Genomic DNA, 13,510 nt, shown 5'->3' with positions numbered 1-13,510 from the left:
AATCCAAGTTTTCTGACTCAAATTTTGTGTATATATTGCCAGTATTTCCCAGAGGGTTTGATAAAAAAATTTTCCCAAGGAAACATTAAGATTTTCCTTTTCTTTCTTCAGTAATTATAAGATTAATTTTAGAAGTTTTGAACAAATACAACAGTGTTTGAAGTATTTATTAATCTTTATGTCCCTCATCAGTCTCATCGCCCTTAGGTAAACCCTGTTTAGAGTTTGCATATTATATATCCTTCCAAATAGTTTTCTGTGTTAATTCACACAAATGTATAAAAGTATTTAAAAAATAAGGTTTTCTTTCCTTTTGTTTTTGTTTTTTGCTTTTTACAAAAATGGCTCATACTATGCATGTTACTTTGCCACTGCTTTGCTTTTCTTAAATCATAAATACCAATATTCCTTTAAATTGGTTTTTTAAATATAATTTGATTTTCCTTAATTTATATTGTATACACCACCTGTCAGAAGCGTGTTTATTTTAAAACGTGAGATAATACCTGATAGTTGGATTAAATTGAGGGGAAATTAATAACAATGTCCAGAGGCAGTATCAGTCCAGGTTATTGATAAAACATGAAAAATGTACTTGTATATACCCCCCACAATAATTGTTTAGCTCTAAACTCAGTTTTTCCGTATAGTTTTCAAATATCATCATAAATAATGCAAAAGTAGACGTAGATAATATTAGAGTGGGGTGTGGTTGGGTATTTTGAAGTATAGAAGAGAAGGGTGTAAAAGAACATCATATGTAGTATAGAAATTCCCATACTTCCTTGGTTCATGGTGCCTGAGTATCTCAATTTTTTTTTTCACAGTGCTGCTTGGCCCTATTAATGTTTGACAGTTACAAGTATTAAGTAGTTAGATCCAAACTCAGTGAGTAGATCTGTCTTAACAGAATAATACACATACATGGAAAAAATGTTTTATTTCACTCTTTAAAAGACTCCAGTTAAATACTAATGAGATGTGTGCACTTGTTGGACACTGCACAACTTCTCAAACCTTGGAGTCATTGGGCATTGCCACCCTTGTTTCCTGTAACACATTGACTTTTATGAGGATTTGCTTTTTATTCAGCAATCCCCAAAACCTCAGCTTTGGAAAGATAGAATGTCATCAAGAGGCATATAGCGCTATCTAACGTTAAAAGTGTGAACTACAGCGGGCTAGTTTCTACAGATGTTGAGTACTGCTGTTTCCTCCTCGTTTAAAATAACTCTGAGTGCTCTATGACCCTCTGGGGCTCCTTGGCACTGTTTAGAACCCAGGTTTAGTACTAGGATGTAGGCTTTGGAACCATACAGCTGTTTTAAGTTATTCTGTGCCACTTACTATGAATTTGGGCCAAGCTTCAGCTTCTTCATCTTATAAAATAGAGATGATAATATCTTCTTCATGGAGTTGAGAGTAAATAAAGCTTTTGGCAAGTGCCTGAACAGTATCTGGTTTACAGACCTCAATAAGTTTTACTGCTATTGATGATGATTATGAAACAGAAATAAATTTGTATGGAGGAAATAAAGGTTCGGGCTATTAGGTTATGGTAGAATTGAGTATTCTTGAAAGGAAGTAATGATAGGCTTCATCTTTCATGGATAGGTGAAAATTTGGTCTATTCCTTATGCTTGGCTGTTTTTTGAACTGTATGTAAGTGAGATAACTGCAGTGAGTGCCAGGTTGTAAAAAATTGATTAAAAAATGAAGAATACTGATCGTTTCCTATCAGATACTCATTAGTTAACTTTTGATGGTAACAGAGATTCTGTTCACAACCTATTTCATATGCTGTGTTAACACTTAATCCAGGATGCTTCTTTGAATCCATGAGGCAGTCAACTTGTAACAGTGTTGAGGGAAGGTATAACTCAATGGTAGAGTGCCAGCTTAGCATGCACAAGGTCCTGGGTTTGATCCCCAGTACCTCCATTTAAAACAAACAAACAAATAAACTGACGCCCCCACCCAAAAAAAAGTAAAGAAAAAAAAAACGCCCAAAACTGAAACTGGATGTGAGGGCAATCTGGCTGTGACATCTGTCACCCCACTGATCACCAGAGTTGATTCGGCTGATCTGTCTAGCTAGGCGGGTGTCCCCTTCCTCCTTCACCGCTCAATGTGCGTCCGTCCGGAAGCTGCACGCTCTGTCGAAGAGGACGGCCATCCCCGATAGAGGAGGACCGTTCTCGGTCAAGGGTATACGAGTAGCTGCGCTCCCCTGCTAGAACCTCCAAACAAGCTCTCAAAACAAACTAACAGCATCAAATTATTTTCTCATTAATTTTAGGCATCCTTACTTACGGCAGGGCCACTGCTACTTTGACCTATAATTGTCTGTTAAAGCTCTGATTCTGTAGAATACTAGTGCTGTGCTTTTGTCAAAATTTTTTTAAAAAATAAAAAGGAAAGATACTGAAATAATTAGTCTTAAACATCTAGCTAATTGCCTTAGTTGTTCAAGCTGGTTTGGTGGAGGTTTTTTTGTTTCCTTTTTTTTTTTTTTTTGGTTAATCATATTTCATTTCTGGACTTAACAAAAAATTTATGCTGATTATGCAAGGATGATTTATCTCTAGAAAATTTAAAGGAGCATAAAGGGAAGGATCTTTTCCAATTGCTGTATAAAAATTACTCAAATATACTTATACTTTGTGTTTAGGGGAAAGTCATCTTTATGCAGAAATAGAAGCACCGTCATTGAAATCACACATGCCGATGTGTTAATGTAAATTATTTCCTTTAAATATCTTTGGGTATTTAAACTTTTTGAAACTATCTTTCAGTTAATTTTCCAAATCATAGGGATGTATATTTTATAACTTACAAAAATCTAATGGAAATTTTATATATATATATAAATAGATTAGGAATGGCTAAAGAATACTCCTATTATCAAATTAGAAAATGGTTAGAAGAAACTGGATTTCTAAAAATGTAAGGTGTTAATTCTGTTTATTCATAAAATTGCTTTTAAAAAATCATTGGTATTCAAGGAATGATTGGTTCTTGAGTATCTGGTGTAGAGTTTTTGCCTGACCTGAGTTTCCATGGTAAATTCTGATTCCTGTGAAATGTATTGCTATTTGGAACCATCAAGTTTTAATATATGTGTGTTTGTGTGCGTCTGTCTCTCTCTCTCCCTCCCTCCCTCCCTCCCTCCCTCCCTCTCCCTCCCTCTCTCTCTCTCTACATATATATGTATGTATACACAGCCAATGTAGTATATCTAATCTTAAGTCATTATGAAGGGTTTGGTGGGTTTCATTAAGGAATGAAATTTGTTTGGGCTAATTTGGAAATACTGATTTTTTTTTCCCCCAGATATTGAGAATCTGTTTCTCATAACGATTCTTCTAAAGCATGAGAATCTGGGAAGTGTTACTCTTTTTGAAGTCTTCTTAAGATCCATCCTTTTCTGCCTTCAAACTTGGCTCCATTGAGTTTTAGGAGGTGGTAGCAGTTTTTCAAGGGCTGCCTCAGTCTTTGGCTGTGTCATGTGGGTCCCCAAAAGGTGGCAAGTCTTAAGCAAACAATGCCTGCCAAAATTCTGGCCATAATGACTGAAAAGACTAGCATGGGTGTGGCCTTGGCTCTTTTCACTTGGGTTGGCAAATCCCACCTTTACTGACTAGTTTTTTAGAATGATGAATGGAAAAGAGGGGGGGCGGTGTTAAATCACTATTCTAAGAATAGTTTCATTCTGTTCTAAGAAACTTAAATACATCTACAAGAAAAGTAATAAAGTGTTTAAAATTTATTGCTTGTAGTCTCATGGTAATAGCATAGTATATATTCTGTACTTTTTTTTAATATAGATCTTTTGTGATGGTGTTATTTAAAAGGCAGCAGTAAGTAAAATTTGTCCTTAATTTAGCAGTTTTTAGCTGCTCTCTACAGATCCTGACACTATTTGTAATTCTGTATAACAGTGTGATGTCATTTCTTCAAAAATTATTACATGTAACTACAGTGTATCGCAGTCATCCAGTTACATTCCATTGTTCAATACTCTCAAAACAGTTTCCAGTTTAATTTTTCTTCTCTGCTTGTTGTTCAGTTTAGTGTCTTAGTGTCTAATGATCAGCAGTTTTCAGCTATGTCAGTAGTTTCAGTAGCATTGCCCTGATGCAGGTTAATTAGGGGAAAATGGCACATTTCTTTGGGAGGAAGTGTTTTGGACCTGCATCACTTTGGGAATATTCAATCTTGAATAGGAAGTAGATTTCAAGATTTAATATGTATGAAGATACCTTATTTCTCAGGTTGTGGAATGGTGGTGGATGAGAAGAGGTATACAGAATCAAAAGTCATAGAATAATTACAGATCTACCCATACCTGGAGTCCTTGCTTCTTCGGGTGTGTTTCAAACAGTTCTTTGGAATGAAGGTGAAGGCTGTACAATTAGATGATTAAATTATAATTGCTTGATGTGATTGAATCTATTTTGAAATAAATAATACAAAGTTGGGAGACTGTAAAAACACAGTTTTTCTTTTTCTTTCTTTAATATACAGGGAAGTCGAGATAACATGAGTATTGTACTAGTTTGCTTTTCAAATGCCCCCAAGGTCTCAGACGAAGCAGTGAGAAAAGATTCAGAGTTGGATAAGTACTTGGAATCACGGGTAGAAGGTAAGAAAGATGCTTTTCTTTCTTTCTTTCTTTCTTTCTTTCTTTCTTTTTTTTTTTCTTTTTCTTCTTTTTTTTTTAAGAAGGAAAGGAAAAATAGCATTTTTTAATCAGGTAATTCTTTTAAAATTGTGTTAAGTTCTTTGGGCTAAAAATCCATTATTCAGGAATGAGGGAGTGGAGAAGCTTGTCTGTTTAATATTGTTGCTGATATGTTTGGGTTTAAATCTATCATCTTGTTTGTTTACATATGTTCCACCTATTCTTTTTCCCTTTTTCTCCTTGCCTTTTGGATTAGTCACTATTTTCTATTCCAGTTTATCCCTGCATTTGCTTATTAATATTCATTCTTTTAAAAACTCATTTAGTGGTTACCTTGATAGAGAATACATGTTAGAGACTGATATTGAAAATGAACTTAATACTTCATTTTGATTTTATATGTGCTGTTCTTAAGATGTAAAATTACTTTTTACAAAGTTATAGTATATCTCTCCTTCCTTTCTCCTCACCCCCTCTTTCAACCCCCCACCCCCTAGTTGATAATCATTCTTACAAAATTCTTTCCTCAATTCAGGGTTACATACTGACCTATATTTTTGTTATACTTTTATGACCTGTTATTATTTTTAATGATAAATTTGAATGATTATGGTGTAGTAGGCTTGTTGAATTTAGCCTATTAGTCATATTTTGGACATACGTCCAAATATGTAGCTATAGTAAATGGTAGAGTTTTGAAATGTGAAGATTTGTAACTTCAAATGTGTAATTACTGAAGGAAAATTACATTCTTCTGCAGCTTTGGGGAGGGGGGCAGATTTATCTTTTCTGAATTTACAGCTGTCAAACTCTAAGCAAGGTGCTTAAAGAGTTTTTCTGTTGATCTGTAATTTCTTGAGCTCTGAATTGTGAGCTCTGCTTTCAGGATAATGGAAAGATACGAAACATATGTGAACACTTTGAAGACCATGTCAGAGGCTCTCTTATTTCTGTTGATAATAAGAGGAGCTGTTTATAGAAGTTGTTAATAATACCCATTTTCTGATAAGCTCTATTGTGTTTGGGTGGGTGATTGCTGGTTCAAGTTTATCAGAAGACAAGAAGTGTTTTCTTACTGTCCTATTTCCTCATTCATAAAAAGGAAATTAGATAGTTTTCATTTGGGGAAAAACTCTTCATTTTGGTTAGCCTACTTATTATGTGATCTTGGCTAACTTGCCTAATCTCTTAAGGCTCCCTTCTTTATTATGAACTAAAGATAAAAACACCAACCATGGAGGTTGTTTTTATAAATGAATGAGATAACTTTGTTAAGTACCTGATATGGTGCCTAACAAATAAATCTTCAGCAAACCATAGCTTTTATTAACTCTTGTGTAACAGCTAAATTTTAATTTCTTAAATATGAGGTCAGTTCAGCTCAATCTAGGTTGTTAACATTCGGTATTAATTTTCTTTTACGTAATTTTAATTTTCCAAAATAAATATTATGTGGCAGAGATGACAGGTAATATTATGAAATGATCTCGGGGGCCTGTGACAAATGCTTGATTCTAATCACTCAGTCAAAAAAGACTTAAACATCCTTGACAAAAGCAGCCACTATAAGTCAGTATTCCCTGGTACCTAACTTTTCTATAAGACAGTGTCTTCAAGAGCATTGTATTTCTGTTAGGGTTTTAAATCATGTAGTCTGACATTAAAATTTTGAGGTAAAACCATTCTGGTGTATTGGCAAATCTGTGTATGTGTTTTTAGTGGGAGTGGGAGGGTGAGGTGTGATGCTAAAATGAACAGGGACTAGTCTTTAACCTAAATTGATTAATTAGGTATTTGGTGAGTGCCTTCTGCATGTATTCTCTTCTTCAGCTTTCCCTGAGCATGTGTGTCACTGGGGATGGAACAGAAAACAAAGCAAATACGTTCTTGATCTCATGGAGTTTATGTTCTAGTAGAAACCAGTAGTTTTTTTTTTAAGTTGAAGAAAAACAAAGCAAGAAGCAGATATTAACAAGGAATATTGGTTACAAGGGTCTCTGTGAGGAAAAACGCTTGAGCAGATGCCTGTGTGTGGGAGAGTGGCTATCTGAGGGAGGAACATTGGAGGCAAAGGGAGCAGCAGAGACTGAGGAGGGAATGTGATTAGAGTGTGTGGCTGGATTAGGATAAACTGGTAGAAAAGTGTAAGACTAGGAGAGAGAGGTTGCTGAGAAGCAGATCATGTAGGTCTGCAGACCAAAATGAGGACTTTGGACTTTATTCAAATGGTGATGGGAAGTCACTGGAAGATTTTGAGTGCAAGAGTGACATGAACTGACTTTTTTAAAGGGGCCCTCTCAGTTGCTTTGTGAAGAAGAGATTGTAAAGAGGGGACAAGAGAGGAAGCATAGAGACCAGTTAGGAATCATGCATCAATACAGGAGGCAGATGATGGGGGTGGATTCGGCTGCAGCGGCACTAGTGGAAGGGTGTGAAGATTGGTTGGTAAAGGGCTAGACCACAGTGGGTCTCATTTGGGGGAGATTTTTTCCCCTAAGGAGACATGTGGCAATGCCTGGAGACATTTTGGTGTCATAACTGAGGCAATGCCACTGGGATCTAGTGAGTGAGCTCAGGATGTTACATTCTGTAGTGCAAAACAGCCTTCACACGCACACACACTAATTGTCCAAAATATCAGTAATGCTGAGGATGAGAAACCCTGAATACAAAGATACAAGTGTAATGTAGAAAAATTGCAGTGCTGCCTTCCTGAAGGTTGCAGTCTATGATACAGGAAACCTCGTGTACAGTGGGAGTATGTAGCAATACACCTATGCCAGGTTTGGGTCAGAGAAGAATTTGACATAGTGACATATAAATTGAAACCTGAAGGATGAATACAGTTTAACCATACAAAGGAGTTGGTTGGATTGGTGTAAAAAGTGTTCCAAAGCGAGAGAGGAAGTATATGTGAAAATCTAGACATGTAGAAGGCTTCTTTGAATAGAGTCTTTGGAGATGCGAGGTGGGAGTTGAGCAGAGTTGAATGGGAGTGGTGAAAGTTAAGGTCATGGTCGGGGGCCTTGTGAGACATGGGAAACAGTTTGGATTTTGCATCTTGACGGCTGCTTAGGACACTGCTCTTTGTTGTCTTAAAAGTAAGTTGCCATTGTCTGATTTTTGAGGAGTTTATGTGTTGATACTGGCCAAATAATTATGCCTTAAAAATCTGTTTTCCGTAAATTGTAAGTATAAATGGAACATGTAAATGTTTTATTTTGTTCTCAATATTAGCAAGTTCTGAGATTTATTTTTCTTTTTTGTTTTAAATTATTGTGGAGCATAACTATTTAGGCATCAAAAAATCTGTAAAAACACTTTAATTTTCCCCTTTCTCTTTATAATCCTTATCCATCCATTGCTTTTGTTTTCCTTGAATTACAGTATTAATAACTTTTATATTTTTACATAGAATAGAAAAAAACTGTTTTTCCATGTAGCTGTGCTATGTTCATAGGGATCATTTTTAGTGATTAAAAACCATTTCTCTCAGTGGCTATACACAAATTTTCTTAACTGTCCCTTTATTGGACATTTAATTTGTTCCAATTTTTGCTTTTATGAATAGTGCTAGAGCATATATATGCAAATAACTTTTAATCTTTTTTTGTTCCTTGTGTGGTAGTAAGGTGATATCTGCTTTTCATATTTTAAAATAGGCACTACCCAATAGTAGCTCGTTTCACTTTGTGAATAGGAGTTATCACATTAATTTAGAAACTCTTTTTCAAAACCTACAGAAATTATGAAGAAGTCTGGTGAGGGAGGAATGCCTGATCTTGCCCATGTCGTGCGCATCTTGTCTGCAGAAAATATCCCAAATTTGCCTCCTGGGGGAGGTCTTGCTGGCAAGTAAGTAGAACAAAAAGAACTAATTTTGACTTCATTTATACTTAGTAATTAAATAATTTTAGGAAGAAGTACATCAATTATCTAAACATGAAGTGGGTTGATAGTTCTTATATCAGAGAAGAACTCTAAAATTCCATCCAAAAGAGAATTTTTTAAAGGAATTATTTATTTTACTCTTTGAGGATGAAGGCCCTTCTTTCCTTGGTAAGTGAGAAATGGATTGTGCAGGATCAAATTCTGCATGAAATTCATAAACTGTGTTCTTGGCAAGTATTTAGTGCAGCAGTTAATTTTTTTTGAGTATAGTCAAGATGTGAAGTATTATTTTAAATACTTAGAGGCTTAATAATAATTGTATGTAACTTAATAAAACTAAAGCATAATTTTTTTTAGGCGCAACGTTATTGAAGCTGTTTATAGTAGGCTGAATCCACATAGAGAAAGTGATGGGGTAAGTTTTATTTTATTTCTTAAGTATTTTAAATAACTTTGTAATATAAATGCTAGATATGAATGGATTCACACAATGAAATCTATAATAATTTATGACTGCTTTTCATTTTAAGGAGGCAGTTAAAGTTTAAAGAAATGTATGAAGTCGAGGTAGAGAGAAAGTTCTGCTTTGTAGATAGGTTTGTTGTCACTTAATGGGCTTCAAATACCCTTTTGTTTGGGCTGTACTTACTTTCTCCCTGTGTGTCTGCCTTTCCTTCTTCTCTTCCCTTAAGCCTTAATTTTGAGTCAAAAAATGTGCTTTGCAATATCTTAGTTTCTTCTCCAGCAGGCTGCTACCATCACTGACAGTGATAAAAATCAGTTATTATTTTAAAGACCCGACCTTTTAGTGCCCCTGTGTGCCCAATTGAACACCTGAGGATAATTTCTTTCTAATATTCTTACTGTGCTGTGGGTTGTGTGTTGAACTGGGGTAACCATTTTTGTTGTACCCTGCTGTGCTTCACCAGAGCAAAACGCTTTGTCTGTCCCTTTACCTTCCTTAGGAATATGGATGAGCTGTCTGCTGCTCCTCCGTAGTTTGTTTTATTTTAGTATTAGTACCAGAAGTCAAAACAGTGTCATTTTAAAAAATTGCCCTAAATTTCAAAGTCAGTACTTCAAGTAACTATCTTCTCATAGAGTTTTCAAGGTTTTTGGACATCTAAAAATGAATAATTTAATTTTTAACATGTATGCTGCAAAGATTTAAGGGAGCCAAACTTAATAATGAAACTTGTTGAGAAGAAATAGACTCACCTTCTGAGTCTCCAGCTCCTCTTGGCAGGTATTGAGAGAGACATTAGTCACTGGGAAAAATTATATATCATCTCAATTGCACTGTTTTCCCAGGGTTCTTTATTGCACAGAAGTCTCACATAATTTATTTTTTTCTTAACAATAAAAAGTATTCTGACAAAAGGGGAAATTTTACAAGTATACATTTTAGTTAGTGGAATCACAGTGATGCTATATATTACTACTAACAATTTATATCTTGGTCTGGAGCAGTGATTATGAGTCTTCATTTTGTGACAGGTGCCTCATAGTATTAAGAATTATATTCAAAGCTGTGGAAATTAAAGATATGTTATGTAATGCATTTAGAGAATCCTAAAAGAAATGAGAATAGGATGTTGATAACAGCTAAAAAGATGGTGGTAATTGGGAGGTAAAGAGAGTCTTACCTCTTCAGCTAGCCATAGATTCTTCACAGCATTCGCCACCATGTTTAGAGGAAATAAGCCCTCAAATAGTTATTGATTATTGGCCTTATAAGTACTCCTGTTTCCTTATGTTTTTGCAAATTCAACCTTTGTGTGTAATCGGGAAAAATTATTTCATTATACTTCGCTGAATTTCTTGGTCTCTCAAGAAAGTTGGCAGCTTTCACTCCAAAAAAAAAAAAAAAAGTTTTATAACCCGAAATTTCTGTTTAACATACCAAGGATGAATTTGAAGCTTTTTAAAAAAAAAATAGGAGATGCTTATACATAGCAGCTATATAAACTGTGAATAAATAGGCAACAGAACCATGAAACTGAGGGGAGATGCTCAGAATATTAAATTGCCTTAAATATGATTATTATCTGACTGTATAAATTAAGGAGATGTATAGTTAATTACCTTTATATATAAACTTTCTAAGATCAAGCACTGACAATCTACCATGTAGTGAATTGATGTGGGGAGGAGACTGATCACAAAACGTAAGGCATGGTCCCCCATCCCTACTCTCAGTGCAGCTGGCAATGTAGATTTAAAACAAAAGGTAAATAATAAATGGTTTCACATTATTTACTAAAGAATAAAAAGATGATGAAATATAGAATGTGATTAATTGCCATATGTATTGTACAATGATTGCTTGCAAAGTCAGATTTTCAGAGAGAAAATGGGATTTGAAGAATGGTTTGAATGGCAGAAATGAAAGGAGGAAGGTAATGGTTCTTTGAAAGGAAGAACATCATTTTGGCTAGAGCAGAGAACTGCAGTGGTGACAAAGAATTCAGGTGCCAGAAGTATTTCTGGAGAGACTAGAGAGGACTTTTGAACTTTGTGTTTTAAAGTGAGGAGCCACCATATGTTTGGAGCATTAAAATGATAGACTCAAAGGAATATCTGTGGATATCTGTGGTATTTTACTCTGTTAGAAGTGTGCAGTATTAGATTAAAGAGAGGCTGGAAGTCAAATAGTTGTGAAATGATTGCAGAGATCACATGAGTGTAAACCCATCGTTAGAGATAGATGTGTGGATTTGAGAACCTTTCCTATTTGTTGTTAAAAAAAAAAAAAAAAAAAACCTCACTTTTGCAGCCCAGAATCCCATTTTAGGAAACATTACCCTTTCAGAGTAATTATGACCTTGGAAAAATGTTGAACAATAATCACAAGTAGCAGAAATGTACTAAAAATATAAAAGAAACATAAAATGAAGAAATTATAGATGTTTGATTAAATTCTTAGCTCTTAACTTGACCTACTAAAGCAGTGAGTTAGGCACAGAAGTGCTTCGCAAATGCTTTTCAACTTGGTTAGATCTGTGCCATCTGGAAGATGTTGCCGGGAAGTACACAGTGGCAGGAGCTGATACAGGTAACTTGCAGAATGGGAAAGACAAAAGTCTGGTAGAAATGCAGAGAAGAAGACACTTGGGAGGTATTATTTAAAACAATTTTGCTTAAATAACAAAAATAATTTTTATTCAGTTTTTTTTCTTTAAAAGAAGCTAGCCAGAGTTAACAGCGATTGTTTAGATTCCTAAAATGTCTACTTTGTATCACATACAGAATTTTTCTGCTGTAAATGCCTATACACAGTACCATTAGAGATAGAGATTCATCTATTTTTCTTATATTAAAATCTTTTGGTTAATAAATGTATTTTTAAAAGCTGAGTTGGATATATGTCAACTTAGGTCATTTAAAATATATTCAGAAAGTTCACTATTAAGTTATTTTTTAGTTCAACTTTTTAGAATATGTTCAATTAATGTAAGCAATATTGATATTTTCCCAGCTTTAAAATCAAAATCTGTGAAAAAACTTCTAGCATAAGGGGGTTTGTGAACCTCCCAAAAGTCTTTGCAGATATGTTTATGTGTGTGCATACACATTCTCTAATGATTTAGAGTTGTGTCATCAGTTCCTCAAACAAGTTTGTAACCCCAAAAGGATGATCTCCTAGAGGACCAGAAAAAATAAAATTACGTTTGTTCTAAGTTGTTGTTATATGAGATCACTCCTGGTCCACCCCCTTTTCTTCCTCTAAATGCTAGCTTGGTTTTATAACTAGAATGTACATTCTCTGAGATCTGGAACTTTATCTTGTTTATTTATGGCTGTAGTCCCAGCACCTATAGCAATGCCTGGCACATGGTGAGAGTTCAATAAATACTAGTTAAATAAAAAATATTTCTATTTCTTTCTTTCTAGTAGTTTGCTAAGACTATCCTGAAGCCATATATTTCAAAAAATAATTAGAGGTTGCTAATTGGTATGGAAGTTTCTTTTTTGAGCTTTGTATTTTCTGTGCCAAAATGTGAAGTTCTTCCTTCAAAGGAGACTTAGAGTGCTTTTGAATTAGTACACCACTGATCAAGTAGCTGTGTAAGTAGAAGTTTTCCAAGGGAAAAGGGGAAACTTGTATACACCTACTTCCTCCTACTTGTGCCAAGCCGTATCTGTTTGTCTGTATCTAAATATTGATCATAGGTTATCTCCTCAACACCCTTCTTTTACAGAGAAGGCTAAGACTTAGTGAGATGGAGTAGCTTGCCCAGGTTGCACAGCTAGATAAACCGAGTAACAGGAATTTGAATCTAAGTCAGAATGACTCAAAAAACTATTCCCTTTATTTTATACCTTTCCGTGCAGCCTAAGATAGAGAGTTTGTATGTATCTGTACCCCCACTCTGTCCACTGTGCAAGAAAAATCATTGCCCATTCTGTTGTGAATCTTTTATTTAATAGTCTTAAGGTGCTCTGTTTTTGATGAGGAAGTTGTTGTGACTAAGCAGTCAGGCTCAGTGCCTTATTAGTTATTTTTCATTTAAATACACGTTTTTATTTATCCTGATTCAAAAAACTTATTTTAAGACATTTGGATTTTGAGAGGGGGGAAGGAGGACAGGACAAAAAGCCCAAAAGAATCTCCCTGTTTTCACATTGTTAACTTTTGTGTACAATCTTCTTTTTTATTTTATTTCAAATAAAGCAAGTATATTTTTATATCACAGTTTTAGGACTTTACTTTTTCACTTGTCAAAGCATTCTTATGGAGAAGACCTACCTACACTGTTGGAAAATGCACTAAGTTTAGTCACTGTTTTTTTAGGTGTCATTTGATATACCACTTCTTACAGCTTTGTGGTCTTGACCATTTAAATGACTCTTAAATTATTTCAAACTGATTAAATTTTATAGAATCTTGCAGATAATGTATAATTTATTAGATTCTCCATTAGTCATTGTTAA

The 13,510-nt window shown here is 34.7% G+C and overlaps 1 protein-coding gene across 4 annotated transcripts in view; it reads left to right on the top strand.

The window, feature by feature from the left end:
- Positions 1-13,510, top strand: part of PPM1B (protein phosphatase, Mg2+/Mn2+ dependent 1B) — a 73,200-nt gene that overhangs the window by 43,645 nt on the left and 16,045 nt on the right. For all 4 annotated transcript variants that reach the window (XM_031672623.2, XM_006211448.4, XM_006211447.3 and 1 more), the window contains 3 exons: positions 4,528-4,645; positions 8,428-8,539; positions 8,933-8,990. In XM_031672623.2, the coding sequence (XP_031528483.1) occupies positions 4,528-4,645; positions 8,428-8,539; positions 8,933-8,990 (288 nt within the window). The remainder of the gene's footprint in view (positions 1-4,527; positions 4,646-8,427; positions 8,540-8,932; positions 8,991-13,510) is intronic.

This window comes from Vicugna pacos, chromosome 15 (assembly GCF_048564905.1).
Source record: "Vicugna pacos chromosome 15, VicPac4, whole genome shotgun sequence".
NCBI lineage: Eukaryota > Metazoa > Chordata > Mammalia > Artiodactyla > Camelidae > Vicugna > Vicugna pacos.
The sequence above is the reverse complement of the archived record's forward strand: the minus strand, read 5'-3'. Positions and strand labels throughout refer to the sequence as shown.